At 29.8% G+C, this 27,705-nt stretch overlaps 2 protein-coding genes across 4 annotated transcripts in view; one reads left to right on the top strand and one right to left on the bottom strand.

Moving 5' to 3' along the window:
- The window catches only part of Kcc (kazachoc), a 361,663-nt gene that overhangs the window by 113,818 nt on the left and 220,140 nt on the right, over nt 1–27,705 (top strand). The window lies entirely within an intron of this gene.
- Nucleotides 19–27,519, bottom strand: LOC113393771 (monocarboxylate transporter 9-like). Its single transcript, XM_026630815.2, has 8 exons — nt 26,989–27,519; nt 20,469–20,595; nt 10,875–11,297; nt 9,736–10,087; nt 8,788–8,935; nt 2,508–2,652; nt 1,246–1,437; nt 19–391 (listed from the first exon to the last, which is right to left on the bottom strand). Exons 1-8 carry the CDS (start codon nt 27,106–27,108, stop codon nt 255–257), a joined length of 1,644 nt encoding a protein of 547 aa, XP_026486600.1. The 5' UTR covers nt 27,109–27,519; the 3' UTR covers nt 19–254.

The raw sequence follows: 27,705 nt of genomic DNA, 5'->3' as shown, positions 1-27,705 counted from the left end.
ATTTTACAATAGATAATATTTTCCGTTAACCCCGTTATTATTTCAACATATTTGGATAAATGGATTATTTAATGAATATTCAACATTATAGTTAAGTTGAGTTTGTTAGTTCTTTGGATACTTGCGTTATAATGTTTGTTTTAACAATCACAATATATTTTAAAGTAAAACGTTTAAATCGACACTGACGTACCTATATAAACATCTTTCAACTGAAAGTCTTTTTAAAAATAACATCTTTAAGATCACTTAAATCATGTGTTTCGACTTCTTCTTCGTTTCACAAACATAATGATGCCTTCTACAGTCCATGGAATGACACAACAAAAGTTGCAAACTGCTAGCATGACGAAAGCAATTACGTAACTTCCCGTGTAGTCGCGAATGAAACCTGGAAAAAAATGGTAAAGTCATCGTTTGAAACAAAAATACACAAAAAAGATTTACAGCGTCTTTTAACAAATTCGCGAAACAATAAAAAGATTATTGATATATTGACGTTCGAAGTTTGTAATAGCAAGAAATGTCGCGGTGACTTCATTATTGACTCTCTGGTCTCGTTGTATTTCTTCGGAGGCGATAGAGAATGAATGCAAGTGACAATATTCAACAAGTCGTTAAAGGAAATATTCCAGTTCCGAATTCAGCTTATATTTTCGTCGAACAAGAAAGTGTGTTTACCGAGCTCTTTAATATTAATCGAGAAGTTGGTTCAAAGTCTTACAACTTTCTCTACGCTCCTCGCGAAGTTTCACTCAAATGCTCCGCGTTTATAAAACTTTTATCATAATTTTGATAAGTGTAAGCTACTGCCCCGTTTGCCTTCTGTTTGTAAAGCAATTTTTAGATTGTTATTTGAACAAGAAAAAAAATATGTTTTATGTTATTAGCATTTCAATTTAAGAAACAGTAATAAGTAATAAACTTCTTTCATGCATTTAAATATTAATATATATTGAATAAAAAATCATTTTATTTATTCGGTACCATGTAAATGATCATTACATTAATTACAATCTTTATGATATTACGACTTTATTAGGCGATGCTATCATCTAAAGAATGCATTATGTGGTCTTAAATTCAGCTTTAAAATAGTTAGAAAACAGTGGAAACATAACGGAAATACCCACATATTTGGTTTAATATTAGCTTACTCCACCAAACCGCATTGGAACCACGGGGTAGACTCCAACCTGAAATAGAGAGGAAGCCTAAGCCCAACTGAGGGATATTATAGCTTACCTATCATAGGTCCCACACTCAAGCTGATACCACCAGCTAAAAGCATATAAAGGCCATACGCTGGTGGGTATTGTTCTATAGGAACGTGTTCAGCCATCACTATGGGCTGCGCTATGTGTACTAGAGACCGGAGAGCTCCAAGTATCCCCGTCAGTATCAGCATAGGAAGATATGTGGTGAACTGAATAAAAACTGAAAAAAAAAAATTTTTTTAGAAATTTGCATACGTTTTGTGTAAAGTCTATGATTTTGTGTTTTGGTGTCATCCTGACCGCTGAGAGACTAGCCAACTACGCAGAACATATTATTCTGCACAAGTGTGTGGACTCTCTGTTCTCTTAATCTCGTAATCCGACACGATCGGTAAGATTTCAGGCGCAGGACCGACGGCTTGACGTTCTATCCTAGGCACGGGAGGAGAGAATTTCTCTCAATATATTTTTTTTGGTCCGACCTAGTGCTTGAAGCCATGCCGTCGGGATCTCCGACTTTATATCTAGCCACTAGTCAATCATCAAATATATTTTTTTGCCATGAAACAAATAACAAATAAATATGAAAGTATTTTCTTCTGATCAATAAAATTATACGTAAATGGTCATCGTATTCACTACTGTCATTAGAGTTCTTTTAAGATTTTTTTTTTATATTTATATTTAAAAGTTGCTAATAGTATCAGATACCGCAAAGGTAAGGTCAATTATAATCCAATTTATTAATCAAAATTCTCAAAGCAAACTATATAGTTATTTTTAGTTTGTTTTATTTAATTCCTTACACAAATTAAGCACATGAAAATTCAGTGGTGCCTGCCTGGGTTTGAACCCGAAGTCATCGGTTAAGATGCGTTCTAACCACTGGGCCATTTCGGCTCTTAAACAAACTTAAACCTTGAATATTTTAATACTAATCATTGGAATATTTGAAGTGGCATTATTTATGGAATTATATTTCACTTATATTGTAGAAATGTATCAACTGGAAAGGAAGAGAGAATGAGAAACCACGTAATACATTCCTTTGTCAACTCGAAATGTGTGGAATTCAAATACAAGGAAATAATTGTATCGTTATTGTTAAAAAGTCGTCTGCAAAAACCTTCCTTCCTTTGTTTATCTTGCTCTATTTCGCATGCATATCTCATTTTATTACTAAATGCAATAACATTATTAGGTCTATTTGAAAAATATACTATTCTATATTTAAATCATATATCTTATAAATATACTAAACGAAAGTCAAGAAAGTAAATTAAAACTTACCTAATCTGAATAATGCGGCGAATAAAGCACCCGCATAAAACATATAGCGACTGTTCAGCTTAAAGAATTGTCCCGAAAGGCCGAGCAATAATCTCGCTGTCATATCCGTTGCGCCTCCAACCGCTATGATGTTCGCTATCTCGGCCTGAGAACAGACTTGAAAAATGAATCTCAGAAAAGCAACAGACAACGGAACGTTTATAAACGAAAATAACAGAAGCGGCATATTCTCGCGTCAGTCATTTTGTTGAGCTTGTTTCGGCTACAGTTTCTTACCAAAAGAAATTGCACAGAATACGAGCTGAATAAATTGTAATCTTTAGATGGGTACAGAATATGAATTGAAGGCAAAAAGAATAAATACAATAGCAACATGCATATTTATATAAGCGTAGTAACCAAAGATTGCGGCTTCAGATCGAACTATCACCCACGAGCGGATTTGATATCTCGTTTGTCCTAGAACTATGGCAGTTTGCCGCTGGCAATTTACCGTTGCGAGGTACTACGGACATTTATTTGAGTTTTTAAGCATTGACGTATAGGTTGCGCGATCACTAAATGCTCATCTACTAAATTTGATCGACCCTTAAATTTTGATAAGGCCTTCTCCCGGGCCTTCTCGGCCTATAGGGAAATCCCTTCCTTCCATCACATCTAAGTCCTCGTGTACTTAATTAGTGTTTTTAATTCTTCTCATTGTCACAACTTCTTGATGAAAGACATCATGAAAAATCTTCATGTGTAAATTGTAATTCTGCCACATAAGAACCCGCATTGGAGCAATTTCGTGAAATGTGATCCAAACGTAGAAAAATGATGGTCTTAATCAGCTGTAGAACACTGCTACTGAGCTTATTTATGTCCAACCGTATATGAAAGATATTAGTTGATTACAGAAAAAAGTCTGATCATATCTGTCCATATATCTAACAAAAATTTATTATTTATCCAGTAGAGACTGAACAACCAACGTTCCGAACCTACATTAATATTATTAGCTTAATTAAGAAAGAAGCCTGTTGTACTGATTTATTTATTTTGATCTCATATACATGATTTGGATGCTATATACATGAACATTGTTATTAAAAAAATTAGGAACGATTTAGGTATTGCAGGTTTGTTTAGATTTCAAATATATTTTTGTAATTGAAATGCCACATTATAATACTCCTGTATCTTGAAATCAAAGCTTACTTGTATACGAGAGTGTGATGACCGCGTTGCGGTTTATGTCGTTTGTTACAGTAACTGTAACAAACATCTACTTATGTCATAATAATTAAATTATCGTTCATGTATTAAGTATACAAGAAAGAGGGTCTGGTACCAAGAGTCGGATAATTCAGAATTTTGAAGGTTATTGCATTATGGCCTCGATAATTGGATTCGAAAATTAAAATAAATTAAAGAGATAATTTATTTTAATAAATAAAAATAATAAATTTTTGAAAGTAGATTTTTGACAGTGACTCATGATCTGATTTTGTCATATGGATTAAGTATGATGAAATTTATTAAATAAATTTAAAAAAAATCATGTGTTAATTTAAATTAAATTAATTAAATAATGTTATAAAATATACACTATCAAGAGATAATAATGTTGTTGAATATGAACGGGAATGGAGACTGCACTTGTGGTGATCATATTTTCTTATGGTGTCTGTAGGCGAATGAGACAATGGCGCTGTAAGAAATATTAACCATTTCTTACATCACCAATGCGCCATTAATTTTGGGAAATACGATATTATGTCCCTTGTGCCTGTAGTTACACTGGCTCATTCACCCTACAAACCGGAACATAACAATACTGAGTACTGCTGTTTAGCGGTAGAATATCTGATGAGTAGTAGGTGGTACCTAGACAGGCTTGTACCCTACCACCAAGTAAAATGTTCGTATATATTGTCAAGACTAGAAAAAAAAATTCAATACTTAAAAAAAGATAACTCAATAAAATCAATATATTGAAAGCTCACCCCGAAAGGAAAATTAAATATTTTAAATAATAATTACGGGTCCTCTAACACTACGTTTAACACTTTCGTTATTGTGAATGAGATTTAAATAAATTTTACGTGACTCTGTGCTTATAACAATAGGTTTCTCACTTAAGCCTTAAATGCACCTATGACATAACTCACTGCTAAATATCACTTCTTAGAGTTATATATTTAGACCAAATATGAATTGACATCAAGGATAACTTGTATACCACGAAAATATATGATGTAAAAGTCTTAATGATTTAATCATTTTCTATCATATAACCTTAGGCCAAAATAAAACGAACTCAAGTACGTTTAACATAAAAATAAATCTACATATCGTCGGTGTAAAGGTACAGTCCCAATGGCGCGTTTGCTTTTCTGCCTTTCCGCGAGTTTTAGTTAAAAAAGTAAAATTTACCGTTTGTAAATATCCCTTTGCTGAACAAAGGTGACCTTTTATCTTAAAAATGCTTGAAGTGGTACCCACCACGCTTATTCATTGTGAATCAATTGTTAATATACAATGGACAATGCTACTATGGTTGTTTTATTCAGTTAATGCAAATAATACTTTTAATATATATTAAAAGAAAGTATCAAAATCAACGGGTCATGCTATATATATATTGAAATCGCCTCTACTATGATTTTAAAAGGTCATAACTCATAAGTAAATCTACGACATGTTTCGAATTTGTTACTTTATTAACCTCAACACAATATTTTTTTGAATTATTTAATATTTCTATGTTCTATTAGTAATCATTCAATATTTTATCAAAACGAAAAACTCTTAAGTCCATTTTATTTGTGATTTGATTTGTCTGATACGTTTAAAACACACGAAATATTTTTATAAACACACTGAATTTGTCCATTTTTACGCTAGGTCAAGTTCAAACTAGTCGTAAATCCGGTTTTAAGTTATGCATCTACTTTTAGATAATCTATTATCGTTTATGTAAAAAAACTAGAATTAAATGGACGCTGTCATTAAATTCTTACTTGACATGCATTAACATGCAAGGAATTTTGGAGTTTAAATTATAATAAATTAGCCACATCAAAGTTATTATAAAATGCACAACTATAAACTGTTTCCCGTAACTTTGTTTGTATCTGCTTATTTTCGGATATCCCAAAATAATTACGATATTCAGGGATCGTGTTTCTAAACTACCACGACGTCAAATTTCATTACGACCGGTCGTAATTGAATGGTAACTAACCAGAAGGCAGATTTTATAATATGAATTTAGACATAGAATTGATTATAAAACAATTAATTAAATAACAAATATTAATTACATCAAAAATCTAATCAAATTTCTTTATTCGATACAGAAGCATTACACTTACTTATTGATTGTCAAATTAAACACTACCACCGGCTAGGAAAAGAAATTACCCTGACCTGAGACCCGGTGAAAGAAAATCAGCGTGTTTTTTTGTCAATTTGTAATTGTTTACAAATATATCGCGACATTCATCATACAATGTTACGATCTGACTGCGGCCTTTACCGGTTATATTTTAGTTTATCACGGATTGGGATTTATTTCGTACTCATTGGGTACTTCTCACTTTTTTACTTTAGAATATTGTGAGTTACAGTCGTACTGCTTTTTATACGTCTAATCAACCGAATAATTTTAATCATAATCCGTTCTGTAGTTTTCGCGTGATGCTCAAACAACAGACCATAAATTGTTTTATAATTTAATTGAGAATATAATTTTTGGGAATTAATTAACAGTTAAATTTATTTTTAACGACCTAAGGTCAATTAATGTCTTACATCATATTATAACTAGCTGATATCGACTACAAGAAGTTGCGTAGTTAGTTATGCGTTCCATATAAAAATTGAGCCTTTGCTAAATCTTTAGCTTAATCATTGAGATTTTTCAAAAAATGAATGAGTATTAACTTTCCGTTCCAACTTCCTAAGAATGAAATACATACATTGTTCCCATCCCTCTTTCTTCCCTTAAAGTTGAAAAAAATCCTTTCTTTATAATTTTATTATTGTAGATTTAATTTTGTGTTTTAGTGAGGTATGTTATCTAGTGCATTTATTAAGTAAACAAAATACATGACATTTCAAATCCTAAAACTTATGTAAGTTTACAAAATATCGCCTTAAAATAAAAAAAATAAAACCTCTTTTTTAAAGTTGTTATAAAATGTGAATATATATTTGCAGGTATGTTATAATTTATATAACAAAACGGATTATCCATTAATAAAAGAGATTCATGTAGATGTTCTATTAGCATAAATTTATTAATTATGACACAGTTCCACAAAGCTTATACAGATAGAATGTCGTTTTATCTTACTCTTATTCAAATTAACTAACATAATACGTTAAATTCAAAAATAGAATAGGAATAAAAATCAAGAAGTTTTAGATGCGTCGAATAACCTTTTTTGTAGACGTTTTTTAGATTAGTATTATTAATAGAATGTCATTCAAGCTATTAGTGATCACTTTATTATCTCGTGGAAATTGGGCCTGAATCTAAAGTTATACAAGGCCGAGTAATATGAATAATTTAAAAGAAATAATATATAAAATATATATCACGCCTCAATAAATAAAAATGAAAATTTTAATGCCTAATGTGTTCGTTTGTTTGAACTCACTAATCATACGATCAAAGATTCTATTTGCAAATAAATCCGATAAATAGTACATTTCTTACGAAAGGTCTAGATGTAATTTATGACGTTACGCTTGGATCCACGGTCATGGAGCAGCTAGTTTTAAATATCTCCCTGCTTCAAAATTGTGGTATATACGTATATAGGTACGCACACTTTTCAATTTGGACGAGTAGTTTTGTATATATTACCAGATGTTGAACGCGGGTAAGAAAAATACGCTGTGGTTTACCACACTCAGCGGTCCCGTACATCTTAATGTTTTAGCATTAAATACCGACCGACAGCTAAGGCGCTATCCTGGTCGTTTTATTAATTATGATCTCGTTGATCTAGTGTTATTATTTAAGGTGATAAATTCAGTGGGGGAGTCAATTTAAAAAATATACATTTATATTATTATAAGGACTTATGTTAGTGTTAAATATTTATAGATATATTAATCGTATCTGGGCGTGTTCAAAAGTGAATCACATTATAATGGCGGGACGGAATCCATTAAAGTTTGGAATGTAAATTTATCATGCACTTTTTAATTAGACCTTTAAAAAACTTTACGAGCGAAGCGAAGATCTAGCAAGTTCAACACTTTTTTATTTAAGTTCATCTGTAGAAAATTTGCCGTGAATTACTGACGAATGATGTTTGAACTTTAGTTCGCATTTTATAGTCAATCGTATTATATTTATTTCCCGGGCATATTTAATAGGCTTGGCTGATTTTATAATTATGTTATAATATATGACCGTTGAAAACGTTCGATATTTTTGAAATTATATAATATTATGTAATAGGTCAACGATCATACGCTTGAATTCAAATACTTGATACTCGAACTCAAGGTAACTATAATTTTAATTTGAAGCCTTTTTAACGTTATACGATATACGTCATAATGTTAAACGTACTGAATGGATCACTAAATTAAAAATCACAATATACTTAAAAACAATAAAGCAATGTGATCTTTAAGATACTGATCTGTTATGAAATTAATAGCTATAGCTCTGCGCTGCGGTTTCACCTTCACTTAATTTTAAAAAAAAGCATACTTTATTAACTACTAGTTAAACCTGCAGCTTTACACGCGTGAAATTTATGAAGATTTACTTATAGCAAACAAACTCTCACACCCTAATTTACCCTCTCGAAGGGTGAATTAAAAAAAAAGTAATCTACACAAACTATCTAATTACTAAATTTAATCTATATCGGTTCAGCGGTAAAAACTTGAAGAGGTAACTGAATTACTTTCGAATTTTTTATATTAGTATGGATTGTTTTATGTTTAGGGTTTCTACACCGTTTAAAATAAACTGACTACCAGTTCGATATGAATTATTCTTCCAAATAAGGATAACCAATTTTTTTAGAAGCCTTACAATTTAATCTTGGTCTAGGCTTGAAAAAAAATCGTCACTTCAATAATCCGACCGGATAGTTCTAAGCTAAGCTATTAATAGTTCTAAGCATATCAAGAGAAGATATAACGGAAAATAAGTTAGTATTTAGAATAAGGAATGCAGTTGTTACTGTTTTAAAATATAAGTAATGTTGAATATGGACTAAGCAGAGAATATTTTTGTGATTAATTGTATAAGAGAAAAACTTACCTTACTAAGGTTATTCTTGTCAAGGAAAAGTGGTTCGAGTGTGAAAAACGTTAAATCCGCAAAAAATGTCATCGACATCCCAAATATTATGTTGTCATAAACAAAGTCTTTTAAAAGCGTTAAATCCAAGTATTCCGCAATTGTTTGCCTAAAACAAGAGAATTTTACTAATTTACTCACATAACAAATACATTATTTTGCAGTTTATTTTGTATGTAACTAAAGAGCAATAAGTACAGAAAGCCAAGGAAAAACGAGAAATAAGACAGACGAAGAATAATTTATATTATATAGATGGAATTTATTAACATAATCAAAAAGGAAAACAACAGATCTCGAAAGCGGTTTGTTAAAATTTTGCATTCCAAGATTGTTTTTTAAATATAGAATAGACAAAAAAATTCTATATAAAAACACTCTAAGAAACATAAGTTATTCTTTGTACTGTCAACTCTCTGCAAATTATTGGATCTAAGATATATCTTATACCTGTATTTAACACACTAACAATTCACGCAAACACAGACATAAAAAATAATAAGTGTTAGCTAAGATGGTCCAGTGGTACGAATACGTGCATCTGAACCGATGATTGCGGGTTCAAACCCAGGCAAGCACCATTGAATTTTCATGTGCTTAATTTGTGTGTGTAATTCATCTTGTGCTCGGCGGTGTAGCAAAACATCATGAGGAAACCTGCATGTGTCTAAGTTTAAAGAAATTATGCCACGTGTATCCACCAACCCGCATTGAAGTAGCGTATTGGAATATGCACCGAACCTTCTCGTCAAAGGGAGAAGAGGACCAGCAGTGGGAAATTTACAGGCTGTTAATAATTTTAATGTTGTTGTTGTGTTGTGGTTCAAATAAGTCATAAGTGGTATCTACCCACGCTTATACATATTTTCTAGCATAGGTTAAATTGTTAAGTTAATAAATCAAACTCACCACTTGCCTTCCTTGTTCTTAATGATCGGCATTGGTTCCACGACAATGTTACCAAAGTTGCCCAAACTGGATACCGAAGCGGCTTTAAACAGGTTCTCTAAGTATACATTGTCACTAGAGTTGAATTTGCTGTCTGTCCTTGCATCGCTTGGGATCAGAACTACAGGTATGCTGAGCCTTCTCGAATCTGTTAACTTTGGAATGAATAATAATCCCGATTCCTTTTGATCATCTTCATAAGTTTTCGTATATATATTTTGAACGGATTTTGTGTCCTGACTTGCGATGTTGTTGGATTTTAAGAAGTCGAATTTGTTATCGTTATCTTCAGAAGCCGGTGTTGGTGGAATAACTGCAAAATTATACTTAATTTTAGGCATATTTTACTAACAATCATAAGGTCATCTATAAAATTGAAGATCTTTTTCTGTAATAGCGTATTTACGCTTCTTGTCTCTAAATTAATTGGAGCGATTGTTATTTGTTTCAATAAATCTTCCTCTATCCTTTTTGTAAGTTTTTGATCGATGTCACGGTAGTGCATATGTGTGTGTATGCAAACACAGTTACGCTCTCTATGTGTTCGCTCTCGTATTCGAGAGAATGGCAATCTGACATGATCGGAAAGAGGTCCTGGACCAAAGGCTTTATGTGTTTTTTTGTGACTGCAAATTACTGACTGTTACCAATGTTCGAATAATGATCACTATCTACTACAAATTTCTCAATCTAGAATTTTACTATATTTGTATTTAACTAACTCGGGTTTTAAACCCAGCTATGAGACAGATAAGGCAGTTACAATTTTATCATATTGTGTATATGTAAAAGCTCGAACTAAGGTAAATCTTGAGATTTTCCAGTAAAAACCTAAGATTTAACGACATGAGTTGGTAAATGTAAGTATTTATTATAGAGGGACGACTTTTTTCGGACTTTTAACATTCCAACCTAACCTAACCTAACATGTAAATCCTAAGATTTACCAAGTGAATGATGGTAAACGTTCGAATCCCAAAGTTTTATGGACATTTACCAGACATAACACGGTAAATCTTAGGTTTTACTGGAAAATCTTAAGATTTACCGTAGTTCGAGAGTTTACAGTAACATATAGATTATGACGTATGTATACTTACGGATAATTTTTTCGCAAGACTTCATTCTTTTCACCATATGCCATTGCACAGGTTGCATGACTAGGGCACCAAATATGCTGTGAGCGGAGATTGCACAAAGGATAGCCAACGTCCCTCGAAACCCGTACTCCGTTATCGTAAACTTTATGAACAATGGATATACCATCGTTATCAATCCAATTGAAGCTTTACACAAACTTAAATAAAGCACTTTTTTCCTTGTAAAGTAACTATTGAAACTAGTATAGGATACTGGAATAAGTAGACCCATTCCTAGACCTTGAAGGAACCCATTTGTTACAATTAATTGTGTTGTAGATGACACAAATATAGCTAGGAATGAGGCGAATGTGTAAATAAACGCTCCGATAAGTCCGACTTGCCTCAGTGATAGTTTCTTGAGGACGATATTCGATGAAAACCCTGAAACAAACGAAGTTACACGTCGTTAATTTTCTAACATTGCAACATTATTTTATTATTTGAGCAAGAAACCGATATATATATTTTCGATTAAATACTTTTTCTCATTAAACTAATTGAATGTCAGGATAATCAAACATATCGTTTTTTTGATGGGTTAAAAAATAATTTATTTTCATTCAAAAATAATTTGTATTCATGTAATAATGTGAGCACCGTGGTTCAATAAATGTCAAACTATGGTCGACCGAAGGTCTTTTTTTGATTGTCTATTCTCAACCTTCGACCGAATCCGGTTCTAAGAAGATTCAAATATTTTAGGATTTTTTAAAAATACTTCCATCCATATAATTATCAACCCACTAGTTAAACGTGTTGACACAGAGTACGTACTTTTATAGAAATATACGTAAAGACAAATAAAGATAATGATGTAAAATGCTTTATATATAAACGTAATATTTTGTTGCATGTTGCGATATCCGCTCTGAAATTATTAAGATATTATGAAGTTAATTTTCCGTATCAATCGGATTACTGTAGTTATTAATTAAAATAAAACAAAAATAAAAAACTAAAGTAATTATAATTCATTTTCCGAACCAGTAGTAGTTTTTAATTTGACAATCAAATAAGTATGTGAAATATTTCTGTATTAAATAAAGGAATATTATTTGGATAATTATACAGACACATACATGTTAGTATAAGCATTTTTAAATCCTCATTTGAGAAGACAAACTAAATTTAATACTGACATTGCTATAAATGACAAATTATACCACAGTACATCAAATCTCACTTATGCGAGTGTTATCAGTCGGTAAATTCACATAAGTTCATTCTACCGATAAAACCGGAAATAGAGACTCATTAGTAACTCTTTTTTTATTTGTAGATGGTAGACGGACGAGCAAGGCAACCTGATGACAAGTTCTCACCACCGCCTAAAGACATTTGCGCGCGTAAGAATAACCAGTTCTTACATCACCAATGCGCCACCGATTTTGGGAACTATAATATTATTTTCTTCTAGCACCAGTTACTCTGGTTCCTTATTACTACAATACTAGTATTGGTGAGTGGCTACCCAGAAGGGTTCGCACAAAGTTCTGCCACGAGCGAATCTCTGTACACTTTTCAACAATCATAATTTATTTGTTATCGTTTGATTACTTTTGCAGTGTCTGGAAGTGAATACGTTTCCCTCTTTCCTTCTTACTGCCAGCTAGGCCTTAAAACATTAGATAATTGTTAACCTTTTTACTTACGCAAGTTGCGCTTCAACTATTTTACGTTCCCGATTTTAGATTTTTTAAAACCTATTATTTCGAAGTATGCAATACACTAAATTACGTTGAATAGTTCGGACGTAAGTGTTCATCCGGCGACTAGCTTTTGTGCACGTAAAAATTAACAACATGCTGATAGTTTTAACAAAACCAGTTGGTTAATTAGTTTTATTTAGCAAGATGATTATTTTAATAGTAATATATAATTAATTAAATAGTATCCTGAATATATATAAATAAAAGTATTTTACTTGTTTTAAAAATAAAGTCGTGTAATCTGAATCTGAATAAGATTATCTAAATTTAATCTAACATGTTTTTGCTTTGCATTTATAGAACTAGTTTAGACAATTTATTCATTCTTAATTCCCGTTTCCTTATAGATTATAATCGTTTTAGGGTTCCTTATTTTATATTAAATCAGTAAATGTCTGATAGAAACGCTACCGTCAATTTGATGGGATCTAAAATACTAATGTTTTAAATAAAAACATTATAATATAACACGATGTTTTAACAAGAAATCGTATTATCTTGTGCTTTATACGTTATTTACCGCGTGTACTACCATTTAAGTAGTAGTTTAAATTAGTTTTATGTATGCATTGTGAGTTAAACTTCCTTCACATACTACTTAAAATTAGAGTAGAATTAGTTTACTTAATATCAGTTGCAGTTCCAATGATCTATAAAGTTTTCCCCACTCCTTTAATAGCGATATAAGTAGTTTAAATTTGATCGGTTTTCTGATAAGTTGTGTCATAAGTGTATTTTTTACATTTATTTAAATAAAATGCAAAGGTATACATCATACAGCCTAGTCTTCGGTAATATGATTTCTTAATACTATACAGAACACTTTAAAGAAACACGAAAGAAACAAGAGGCATTTGGTTTTTTTGCGATATTTCACACGAAGAAACAAAGTTGGCTGCATAAATAAACGGTAATAAAATATTCATGTAAAAAGCTTTTGCTATTTGATATGTTAATTCAATATAAATATAAATATTTTATATAAAAATACTTCATAGTGTCGAATCATTGATTCGAATGGATCCTGTATTTAGTGACAGTTCTATTTTAGGCTCAATGTTAGAAATATATCAACTAATTTATCTAATGTGTCCTTAAACATTAGATAAATTAGTTGATATATGTTTTAGATATATTATTTTATGCATCAATTATAGTTTTATATTTAAAGTATATTGTAAAATAGCTTGTATCATATCTATTTTAAATATTAATGTTTCAAATATAGAAAATTTCGAAGGAAATAATAAAAAGATAAGATCGTTATTAAAACCCAAAAAATATAATTATACATTTAATTTATAATGAGTAATTATAATTATTGAATAAAAGGAACTGTTTTGCATGTACTATATAAAACTAAGAAATAAATCTTTCATGATACATAAAAGCGTTGAGATAATTATTTAGCTCAGAAGATTGAGTCTCATCCGAAACTTGAGTCTTTAGTTAAATAAGGTATGTTTGTCGATTGGAAAGGTGTTCGACCACTGGATGCAATTATAGCGAGATAATATTGTAATTCGTTACAATTATGGCGTTGGTTTTTTATTACTTTGATTTTTTCTCATTGATTCAGATTTTTATCAATATAATATTTAAAATTAAGAAATGCCAATTAAGTTATAATAGAGTAATATTTTATACGGTACATTGATTTAAATTTAAAGAATCGTAGTAGATAGACTTTTATAGAACAATTTATTAATAAGATAAATTTATTAATTGTTCAACAAAACATTTTGTTTTTTTAACAATTAAACTATTAGGAAATCATGTAACTTGTTGACTTCCAGTCAGGAGACATAACATACATATATTTATTTGACTAACATGACTGTATTTTTAGATGTTTAAAAAGAGTAAATACTGAGTTTCTTGCCGGTCCTTCTCGGTAGAATCTACATTCTGAACCGGTGGTAGCTTTACTTTAAATAGTTTGTTAAATGACTATTCAAAAGTGCTTGTAAAAGCCTACTTGAATAAAATATATTTTGATTTGATTTGATTTGTAAAATTTGATTATATTAAATGCAAATCATTTTTTTATTCGTTAAAATGTATTTATTGAAAAGTTAGTGTAAAAGTTAAATCTGAAATGTTATGACATACGAAGATTTAGTGTCCGTTATAAAAGCGATACAGACATCGATTGAAAAAATGTTTTATAGCTCTACCTTGCGCTACCTGTTGCTAGCTTCAGTGGACTTTCAATCTGTTTTTGCGATCTTCCGACACTGTCAACATAGACACCGAAATTCCATTAACACTTTTAATGTAACTAAACTGATTTTCGGCTTTGACTGAGAGGAAAGTTAACTAAGTTTTGACGAGATGATATATTTACTAAGTAATCCGACACCGATATTACCATAATTTTTTTTAGTTAATTTACAGAACGAGATGGCCCAGTGGTTAGAACGCATGCATCTTTACCGATGACTTCGCGTTCAAACCCAGGCAAGCACCACTGAATTTTCACGTGCTTAATTTGTGTTTATAATTCATCTCGTGCTCGGCGGTGAAGGAAAATATCGTGAGGAAACCTGCATGTGTCTAATTTCAACGAAATTCTACCACATGTGTATTCCACCAAATCGCATTCGAGTAGCGTGGTGGAATATGCTCCAAACCTTCTCCTCAAAGGCCTTAGCCCAGCAGTGGGAAATTTACAGGCTGTTAATGTAATGTAAAAATGTACAGCAACCAAAGTGAGGCAAAATGAGTTCTATTTGTAATAGGTAGAAATGACAAATGAGCCTTCAAATCAAATATAAATATATTCTTTGTCAAGTTTACAATATCATAGAATTTGACAATTTTGAATCGTCATGTTACATTATTGAATTAAATGTATAATCGCACAGATTCGGAGAGTAGATTTCATCGAGAAAGACCGCCTAGAAGTTACTCTAAGCCACCATTTTAATTAAAAAGTTTGTGTCTAGAAATCAACGTATCAGCTCCACGCTTTTATTATCTATAGAATCTTGTGTCGTATAATATGCCTTATTTATCATTTTTGTCTTAATAAACGATTTGAATTTCTGAATTGATAACATGTGTGATTGGCGCATTGGTGATGTAAGGAATGGTCAATATTTCTTACAGCACCATTGTCTATGGGCAGTGGTGACCACTGACCATCAGGTAGTCCATTTGCTCGTGAGCTACCGACATCATAAATATATATATTAAAACACCACTAGGACTCATTTTCTGTAAATAGTTCTGGGGTCTTATCTCCTCTACTATGATTTTCTGTGTCTACTTGATGGATACAATTTAATTTGTCCTCAACAAATCACTATTAATACGTATTACATATAACAAAACATATTACTTGTCATTGTCAAAATTTTCAGGTGTGATCATTTTCTTGTTTAATACTATTTAGTGCAGTTTGTCAGTAGTTGGGTTTTAGTTTTTGTACTTACTTTTTGTATGATTATATTATTTTGCTCTATATAAAAGGTATTTCATCGAGAACATGGACTGAAAATTGCGATGTTTAGGCATCGGTTATTACGTGATATGGTTCACGAGAGACTAGAATATCGAAATTTTCCCACAACACGTGAATCGTAAAAATTGGCAATACTGGGGATCAGTGATGCGAATGAGCAATATCGATAAGGTAAGGAGATACATACATATGTATCTACCTACCTGTGTATGTACGGAACGAAGTACATGATATTTATCTGATAATATTTATTCATTATTATTTTTATGTTGAAAAAGAATAGATCGACTATTGGCGGATTTCCGTGTTACGACTGATCCGAATGCCGTGACACGTCAAACGGCATAACGCTCTTATCCTTATTTACCGCCGCCCTCCACCCCCACATGTATGCAGGGCAGGTATATACTTCGATGCTATTATTATAATTTACAAAAAAAAAATGTTATCAATCAAAGTATATTTTTATTTATTTATAAATAATTTCAATCTCGATGTTGAAAGTTCTTTTTTATGTAAACCTCAGTCGTTAGCCTGAAGTTTAATCACGGAAACGGGCTGAAGCCAAATAAATAGGAAGTACAATTTTCGTATTGAGAAGTGACGGTTTAATTGGATGAGGTCAAATCTATTGCAGTCACGAATTTACGAACTATTCTACACATGTTTAAAATGACTGATTTTTGCATGTTCATCGAAGTATGATTTGGGATATTTAACGTTTTTAAATATTGTAGTGCTATGTTTATGGATCGTATCTGTTGTGGAAAGTTTAGTCTCGTACTCGATTTGTATAAATAGTTGTACTTGTCAATCAACTTGTCAAATTAAATAAATAAATAATACAAAATTCGTGAATTCTAGAATAAGGATTTTTATTTATTACAATAACTCACGATAGAACCTCTGTAATTCAATTAGGCATCATTTCTTAACCAACTAATCAGTATAATTATTGACTAATTGGAAATAAGGTAATCGCAACTGAGCACAGATTATATACAAAATAATTTCTTTATTAAATATACTGTCGTGTAATGTAAATAATTAAGTTTATTAAATAATGCAAAGAGTAATTGCTAATTATGTACAAGTTTTAATGATTAATTAATACTTTTTGTTCTTTATATATGCTCAGGGGCTATTTTACTCAGGTATTTAAATAAGTAATATTAATTTTGTAATGAAAAAAGAACACCTTTTTCAGTTCTCGCTATCTAGTCGCTCTATCTTTTTTTTATTATATTCGCAGTGATAGCTGTTCATATTATTTTGTATCTATCAATATTTCGTAAGGGTTCGTATTCGCATTCAGTTTTGTTTTGAATGTTTAAAAAAAGAAAAACATTTAAACACAGAAACAGCACTCGGCAAGTCAAGTCAAGTTTAGTTTTCATAAAATGAAATGTGGATTAAAAAAACCTTGGATAACGATAAACAACCGAAATATTATTAAATGAAAATAATTTTAAAAGAAACTTGAATATTTAATGCGTAGGTGCAGAATATTTTACAGCTAAAAGCTCGTGCACGTCATTTAAAAAGTAATTAAATATATAATTATTATTAACAATAAGATATAGAACAAGTAGGAATGTAGAGAGCCTGGTAACAAGTGACATTTTAATTTATATTTATATTATAATTGTTTTAAATTAAAATAATAACATGGCAGCAAGTGCTGTTACAGTTTTCTGCGGTTAAAATAATTAGTTAAATGTAGGATAAATATGAATACCAGTAATGATATAATGAGTGGCTTAACCAGGCATTACAAGACGCCATGTCTGAAAGCGATAATAATTAACAAAGATTTATAATTTCTTTAAGATCACGAATATTATTAGTAAGACTGTTCCGTGGTCTTATTACGGGCAGACGTGATGTGAGTTAAAATGACTCAAGATAATATCCAAATATATGTTTGCACATAGCAGAACGTTTGATACCTTTTTTGTTTTAATTTATTTAAAAATTTGAGTGCTATGTTAATAATGTTAATATTTATGAAAGATAAACACTCAAAAATATTATATGATATGATATTTGTAAAGTTTAATAATTTAAGAAGACGTTTTAATATATGTTCATTTGTTAAATTCACTTATACTTTTATCTGTAACCAAAATTAGACAGATACATAAAAAAACATGTCAAAAGAAAATTGAGTAATAAGAAAATCGTCCTACATATAGTTTACAAAAGAAAAAACAATCATATTAAACGAACTTTCCGCGTGTATGTTCGATTTTTTCGTTATTATGTTTTTCAGATAATTTAAAATATATATATATAACATAAGCAGTTAAAAATATGTATTTTAATATTTTTACTTGGAAAATATATATTTTTTTTATTTTTGTATTTTATGTTATTTTGAAAATTATATCACATTTCTTAATAAATCTAAGCATTTCTTTTTACTGATGAAAGATTAAACTTGGTCTGTAAAAGAGTATTAAACAAACAAACAAACTGTATTAAAAATGAATACAAGTTGTTTGCCTTAAGATTTAAATTTTTGGCTTCATAGATGAATATTTCACACCACCAAAGTGATTATGAAATACCATTTCATTAACTATCTGCCAGAAGCGCTGCTCGTGTCCCAATTAATATAATAAAGGCAACGTGATAAATTGAGCTTACAACTCGTACTACTGACGTAAATACATTAAAAGGTCCCGTTATTCGGTTACTAAACCATTCTTATGGTTAAACAGAAATGCGAAAATTACGTCATACTTGGAATTATATCATTGTACAAGTCGAGATTTTATATTCGTGCGTAAATATGTTTTTTTTTTATAATTTTGACGTGAACCACGTGTCCATTTAAATCGCAAAAGTAACATTACGCGGTATGATTTAGCAGCGGTGTAGCCTTAGTTTTGTGATAATGTCCAAGAAATACTTATGCTTTCAAATAGGGTGGTTTAGCTGGTTTGCCGGCCACCTTTGGTTTTCGGCCAGTACGGAGTTATATCACAATTATAAGAAAACTATACACAACACATTTAAAAAAACCATGCCTTCTGCATTTTTGAAATAAACCTTCTAAAATTTGTAGCATAGTAATGTCTCGATTGTATCGGCAGTAGGCCTTCGAAATTCAAGCTGTGCATGTGTGTGTCTAAAATAACAAAAAAAAAAAAAATAGCATGCTCAATTTATTCTCAAGGTAAGTTGCAAAATTGTTTCTTGTTTAGTAGATACAAATGTTTTTAGTATGCACTGGTAAAGACTTAATTTGTATGACATTGGTTGAAAAATTAAATTAATTAAAGGATATTACTTATTTAAAATTGATGGTCGGGTAACTAGATGCGTTTAGAGACGGCTAACTGTTTCTCGGCTGGCATGTCGAAAACTAGAATATGTCCTATTAAATTTAATTATTCTTTTTACTTTCATTATGATGTTCTTTAAAAAAAAAAACAGTTTAGTATACAATATAATACCTCCTTATTTGTGTGGTCAGATTTCGGCCGCATATTTAAAGCTTATAAGTGATGAAAATCATTTTTTAAATGTTTTGTATTTGACGGCCGACAAAGGGGTTAAAAACATTTACTTATCGGACTAGAATAAATGATGTGGCCGTAATATAATAATATTGAAACTGATTCTCAGCTAGTATAAAAATATGGCACTTAATACAATTTTTTTTTTTTGTTATTACGTATATAATATAATAATGTTAATATTTAAGACTGATTATTAATTATTAAGAGAGTGATTGAAAACTTTGTTGTTATTTCATTATTAAAGAAGATTAAATAAAAAACTTTGATTCGTATAATTTTATAGTATAGTTTTGTTTTAAAATTAATAACAGAGCTTATTATAGAGATTATAGAGATCACATTTCAAGTTTTATTATAGTGGTCGAGAACTAACCAAATTCATGGCCGAAATCTGAATTTAGTGGCTGAAAACAGCCTAAATCGGAACTTTTAGATATTTATATTTTTAACAATTTATATATGATACTGGTAAGTAAATTCGATTCAAATATCAAAACTAGATTATTTCTTGACTTCAAATAAAAATAAGCTACTGATCTGGGACTAATATACATTTAAAAAATTCATTTCGCAGTCATACATCTGCTTAAATGGCCGAAAATAGGCGAAATCACCCTATGCGGCTTTAGAACAAAATTTCAAGGTTAACTGTTGCCGTAACTTTTATATAAATAACACTTTTGTTTATGGGCATCCTGTTTTTGATACAAAGACTTTCTCTACAATATTTTTTAGAAAATTATAAATAAAACTATATACGTAATTGTTTTCGAATCATATATTTGGTACCTACTGCAATTACTGCTTAACTGTTATTTATTTATATAGTCATACTGAAAGTAAGACTCACCAGCAATGGCCAGTGTAACTTGGAACACCCCATATACCACTGTCACAGCGCCTGTACCCACGCCCAGCTCGTCGAGAAAGTCATTGTATATAAACCCAAAGACCGGTTGGTGGGCTGTACCAGCGATCTGAAACAATGAGTTTTATATATCAATTATAAAATCGTAAATAATCTGCTTTTATAATCTGTTGTGATTTATAAATAAACATAACAGTAATAAGTAACAAATATTATCGTTTAATAAAGTCAAGGTCATCTTGAATATTAACCCAATAAGACGAATACTGAAGGTATATACATATTAAAAACAGTAAATCTTTGAGAATATTTTTGGTCGTTTTCTTAACATTTCAAAATATGTATATTATTTTCTAACTTATTCCTATGCCTATGAAATATTATCCTCCGATACATGAAGGTTTCCTAACGATATTTTCCTTCACCGCATCTCATCATCATCTCGGATCTCGGTCATGTCAGCTCACCAGTATCAGTATCATGTACAGTTCAATATATATAGTACATATAGTTATTTTAATACAATTTATTTATAGCATGTTTACTGTTTGAGTAATTATTGTGTATTGGAGTTGGCAATAATATAGTTCTAGATCATATTTATTTTATTTAAAATTATCACAGTAATATTAAAGAGCGTTCGTTTGTTTTGATAAATATAATAAAATACATAATCCATAATATACAAAATAAGAATATTATAATATTCATATAAAGTTAATTAGTCACTTATAGTATTGTTTGTTATGGTGACGTTTTGAAAAGGTTATATCAATAAAAAAATTATCGTTCGATAAATTGATGCTACTGGTTATTTATTTGTTTGTTACGCTTTCACGTCTTAACTAATTAACTGATTATCATAAAATTATGCTTCCACATTTAACAGATATGCAGAAAATGCCATAGAGTACAGAACAACGTGAAACAGACATCCAATACGTTTTGTTATTACTTTCGCAAACTCAGATTTTAGGTCATAGTAATAAATTATTTATCCTCATTTAAAACGAGTTGGATCGGAAAGAAATATTTTTGTTTACTGAATGAATGGGTTGTTTTCTTGCAACTGATTAAATGAATACACACTTCCGTAATCAAGGCTTAAACTTAATCATATTCAAAAAGTTTCCGTTTAGACGCGTTCCTATTGACACCGTTACGTTAAGTTAGTTAGAAAACTCTTTGTTTACGTTCTAGTTTTTTGTTGTTGATCGGGCATTAGCATCCTTTTATATGACCATTAGATAACGGCTCATCCGATTTAAAAACATTTTTATAATACAAAACTGCTGCCTTAAATTTTATGGAGAAAAGTTTTAACTTAGCTGTTACTTGATTTTAATTGTCTCAAATATAATTTCACCTCAAAAAATCGACAAAATAGTGTATAATTATTCAACAGTTTTTTTTTAATTACATATCTCTTAAATATATAATAGTAGCTATATACTATTAAGTAGGTAATTTTATTTCATCTATACTAATATTATAATTGTGTCTGTTACCTTTTCATGCTTAAACTGCTGAACCGATTTAGATGAAATTTAGTATGGAGATAGTTGGAGTAAAGGAGAAGGACTGCTTTTATTTTTAATTCACCCGTCAAGGGGGTTAAATGAGGGGTGACGGTTTGTGTGCAGGTTATGTTTTATAAATAAGGTTCGGCTAGTAAATACTTATAACACATATACGATACAGGACCGTAGAATAATGATTTTAGGTAGCATATAACATAAATTTAAAACATTTAAATTACATTATTTTATTTTTTCTGATACTAATTAATTATAACCCTGATAATAAAATGATAAGACTTATTATAATATAATTTGGAATTATATTTTTAACAAATGCTTTATTAAAATATGATTCACTATTTTTTATAGATATATAATTAATAAAACCAAAACAATAAATTATTACATTTCCCGAGCTATAAAAAAGCTGTTTATTTATTTATTTAGTCTTATTTTACATTTAATCTTTAAAAATTGTGTACTTAGATTTCGGTAGTATAAGTAAGGGATTGAACACACTTACGCACAAAAGATTATACGGAACAAAACTATTGTTTATAAAGCTATGACCATACTTGTGTGACTACATACTGCGAACGATAAAATATAATTAAATACTGTGCAATTTAAATGTTACATATTAAAACGTGTTACTACATAGTGAATGTAGTTTTAGAGAAAGGTATTATAGCAGAGACATTTCTTGAAGGTGATGTTATCTATACATACATACATATGTATATTAAAATGAATTAAAACATATATGTTCTACATAAATTATCTAAAATAACGAAACAATGAAAGCGCTTGATGTTTTATTATTTACAAAACTTAAAAAAAAAAAAATTTAAATTCTTTTGATTTCCTTGTTTATTATTATTTACGGAAATAAATTTAGCACCGAATGTATTTTTAAAATCCCTTTCACATTTAAATGAAACTATTTTTAAATGTTTTTATATTATATGTTAACATAGTTAAAATAAAATAATTTTAATTTATAGTCCGAAATTAAATCCGAATTTTTATATTAGTAATCTTGGAAAATCTTATATACTTGGTGATAGAGGCTTTGTGCGTGACATATTTTATCGTCAAACAACGATATTCTGTATTGTTTTGGTCCGATTTGAAGGATTAGTGGGCCAGTAAAACTACAAAGGGTCATAACATCTTAGATCCCTAGGTTGGTGGCACATTGGTGTAAGTCTTTGTTATTAATGTCGTAGAGATATATATATATATATAAATAGCGATATAAAAAGTAAATTAGTTAAATGTATACAAACATTGGTTATTTTATTTTATTAACAATATGTCAAGATGTCAACATTTAAAAAAAGTAATCACTTATTTAATTATTAGTAGTTACTCTGTGATCGGTCGTTGTCCTGTCAGCCTTTCGGCCCCAATAAAAAAAAACACTATCTTACAAATGTGAAGTACGTTCTGGCTTGGTATTGGAAGATTAATTTATGTCTTTGCTCTTGTCATTTACTGCAATTGTATATATTAACATTTGTAGCTGTCATTTCGTTAAATTATAGTCCGAATATTTTTTTTATTACCTTAATATCTCTGTTATTTGAACTGTCTAGTATTCAAAAATGTAAGCTATTAAATATTTATTTAGAAATATAATATCTACTTAAACTTATGCAAATGAATTCCTTTTTTTATTCATAAAAGTAAGCCACGACGATTGCCACAGTAATAATTCATAAATTCAAATTTTCATTTAAAAAAAAATTATAACTAAAAAAACAATAAGGCATATTATTCAACGTAAGATATATGTATATGATAAAAAAGCGTGAAAATAAGTAATATAATGTATTTCAAATGTTCTTCTCGGTTCTACATTCAGAACCGACGGTATTTCAACTTTTAATATATGTAGTTCTGCAAAATTACGATTCAAAAGTGCTTGTAAGAGCCTGCTTGTTTAAAGAATATTTTTATCTATATTTACTATAACTATTACCTACATGTTGCATTTACTTACTTTACTAAGAATACAATATCATTGAGGGTATAATAATATTGTTTTTAACTAATATTATAACTGACCATTGAATGCTTTATATCCAAGCTGCACAGTACCCTACCACTAGTTAGATGGTAAACATGATATTTTCCATATCAACATTTATTCTTTTAAGAATGAGCGAGTTTATCTTACATAAATTAGTAGGATTTCTTATTATTAGATATATTGTTAAAACATCTTGCCTGTTAAGATAATTGACCTACTATTTAATTTTGATGGACACTCATTTGGAGGTCTCGACCCTCACATTAAGAACCGTTTGCAGACTGATGTCGAATTATAGGCCAAAGGGCTTATCTCAATAAAATTGATATAAAACTATAGCAAGAGATTATATAAATAAATAGTTTAAATTTATTTATTTATTCACGCTAATATTATATTTGAAACTCTATATTTAATTAGTGATAGAGTTTTATGCCAGCTGGCTTGAGTAGGTACCACCACATAACACCACACCACCGAACAGTTACCACAAATACGTATCATTGTTTCATTCCAGTTGGAATTATTTTTTCAAAACATATTGCATAACTTAACATAGTGTACATATCAAGTCGTGTATTCGTCTAGTGTGTAAAGGAAAACATAGAAAAATAAAGCATTAAAAACTGTGATATTATTTAATAATTAATATAATAATGAGGCTGATTCAATCCAACTTCACGTCATTATTATTTATTACATAATAGATATTTACATATAAAATCGTGCAATGCTGTTTCCAACGACTCTTAGTGCAAAATATAAATAACTACAAACCATTTCAGTCGCATCATGTATTGAATAATAATTAATTATTATTGAAATAGGCTCATCATACAAGTATGATATTATTTGGTTTCCAAATTTGAGGCCAATAGAAAGAAACATGTAGATTTAAATGTCGCATATTCAGATCCCGCCAAGCATAATTTGTTTTATATGCTTAATTTATGTTTATAATTAAATCAACTTTAAAAACCTCCTTTAGAACAGATGTAGGTGTTGCCCAATATGTTACAGTTAGTACTTATGGAAAATAAATTTTATTACGAAGAACCCACGACGAATTCAGTAGTAATTTGCAATTTAAATTTTATATCCTACACTAAAATCAACTCTACGCTTTTTTAATGTCTATATTAATGATCATTTTCTCTTAGTAATACATATGTTTTCCTTTTCTTATGTCATCGGGAGTTATGTTCATTTTTAATAAAATTGTACTGAGTAAGATAAAATGTTAATCGTTAAATATTTGACGTTAACACGAATTTAAATTGTAGAACACCTTGTTAAATTAGTAATGTTTATTTTTTTTATTTAAATGAACTAAATGTCGGGCTCTAAGCCGTAATACAAATGGACTTTTTTTATCGATATATATTTTTAAACGAGACAATTTATTCTTATACCTAATATGCATAAAACTTATTCTAGAAATTCAGCGAGTTTCGAAGGTACATAATATTATTATATAAGTATTTTAACTCGTTTTATTTTATTATCTTGTTTATATAATAAGAATAATTATGCTGTGGTGATATTTTTGACGAAAAAGGGAATTTTTATTATAAAATAAAGTCTATTTGTCTATTAAATATGATAAACATGATACGATTTCGTAAAGTACTGGTTATAGATCATATATCAAGTAGGTACGTAAGTGGTAGCGCGATTCGCATTACAATTTGATGACTCAGTAGTCAGATGATAGGCTGGGGGTTCGATATCTGCTCGTAGTACATACATTCAATAATTTATGGCGGTATGTTGATTTATTGGTTTGTATAATTGGTTAGGATTCTATGTTAAATGTTAATTATCATTGAATGCTATAAAATGACGTGAAAATAATATAGGTTGAAGTTGTAAATCACAATTTTCATTTTATAAACATAAAACGTGTTACGTCGTATCGCTTATAATATAAAACCTAAATTTTATTAAAACACAAATGTAATCTTTACATATTTTAACAATTAAAATGCAAAAAGATATTATCACTAGGGCGTATTTTATTATTATATATTAAAATATACATTTGGATATATATGTTCCAAAATATTTTCTCTATCAGCATATCATGCCAAAAGGACTTCCAATGCATGCATATCATCAACACACACATAAACACACAAAAATAGTGGTTCAAATTTTAACCCAAGATTTTTACTCTAGACCAACGTGTTTTTTAGCTCTTTACCTCTCGGCTCTACAAGATTGAGATTTAGATAAAACCCGTCGCCTTTGATCCCATACCTCTGCTCCGAATCCAAAGTAAAGCTCGTATTACAGTAAATCTTTTTCCAATTAAATCCAAAAACTTGAAAAGTATCTTAGTAATTTTTGCTGTATTACTTTTAAATATGTATAAACATATTGTATTATATTTTTAAATGAGGTTAAATTCTATGTGCATTATATTTTTCGCTTACAAAGTATTATTACTCGATAGGATATTTTTTATGGATTAACAAAAATATATCCTAATGACAATGTAGCACGGGTGAAAATTATTTGTGTTCAAAATATATACGTGATACAAAACGTGAATCTCTTGTTGTTAGGTAAATATGCAAAATTTAAGTATTAAGATTTTGTTAATATTTTTTTCAGATTTTGATAAACAATTATTCATAAAAGTAACAATTCCTATTGAATTCATATAATTTAATATTAATATGTTTTTTTAAAATAAAAAAAAATACATTTAATTTATCTGTTTTGAAACATAATTTAATAAAATTTAAAACATATAGAAAGAAATAATATTAAAAGTTACTAAAAAAAATTCATATTCCATAAAAAAATATTCGCGACCGTAAATAATATAAATTTTGTAATGTTTACATATCTAATAATCACAGTTACTTTTGATTTATAAATAAAGATGATAAAATTAGAACTATTATTCCGAACACTTCAATTAAAATATAATATTACTTACAAAAATAACAGAGAGGCCAACGCAAACCGCATACCCCCAGCCGCCCTCGGGAGGCACCAGCTCATATTTCTTCTCGTCACTATCACAGCTTCCCAGGCTACTTTTACCTTGCGAACTCATTTTACTTAACGCCTCAACGATTAAAGCGTATCTAAGAATCAATTACGACAACCTTTCTTTATAAAACAACCTCGAATAGTGGTCTCATAGGTTTTATAAATAAACAGCTCCGATTTTGTTTGTTTAAGGATTAAAATATATCACATTAATAAAGGATATATTATAGCATAAGACCGTAAACAGAAATAACGGATTTCCCAAACGTAAACTGACAAACAACTGATAAACCAAGAAATATTCTTGTCAGTACAGCATCGTGCGCTGTCTTACAATGAGCTAAGCACACTACGCGATCTTCATAAACACACTGATCGATTTATTTCATTATGATTATTAAAAATCGATTTTATTATTCAGGGACGCGTCTCTCTTTTACTTCCATGCGACATCAACTGCCACGATTTCATAATATTATATTCAATATCAGTTTTCGGACCAAATATGTTGACAGAAAGTTTTTACAAGCGTCCAAATGGTCGTGTCGAGTATTTTCATTCATACCGCATTAAATACCTATCAAGCACACTTATTGGCATATTAATTAGGGAGTAATTAGACAGTTGGATAATAAGTTATTATTTCGTTGCTGCTTCCACA

This window comes from Vanessa tameamea, chromosome 2, assembly GCF_037043105.1.
Source record: "Vanessa tameamea isolate UH-Manoa-2023 chromosome 2, ilVanTame1 primary haplotype, whole genome shotgun sequence".
Lineage (NCBI taxonomy): Eukaryota > Metazoa > Arthropoda > Insecta > Lepidoptera > Nymphalidae > Vanessa > Vanessa tameamea.
The sequence above is the reverse complement of the archived record's forward strand: the minus strand, read 5'-3'. Positions and strand labels throughout refer to the sequence as shown.

Bases quoted from the DNA above. Each gene is read 5' to 3' on its own strand.
- LOC113393771 (XM_026630815.2), bottom strand. From the start codon at position 27,108: ATGAGTTCGCAAGGTAAAAGTAGCCTGGGAAGCTGTGATAGTGACGAG. The intron at 10,088-10,874 runs GTAAGTATACAT...ATAATTTTGCAG, and splicing joins GTCTTGCGAAAAAATTATCC to TTATTCCACCAACACCGGCT. The intron at 392-1,245 runs GTAAGCTATAAT...ATTTTTTTCCAG, and splicing joins GAGTGTGGGACCTATGATAG to GTTTCATTCGCGACTACACG.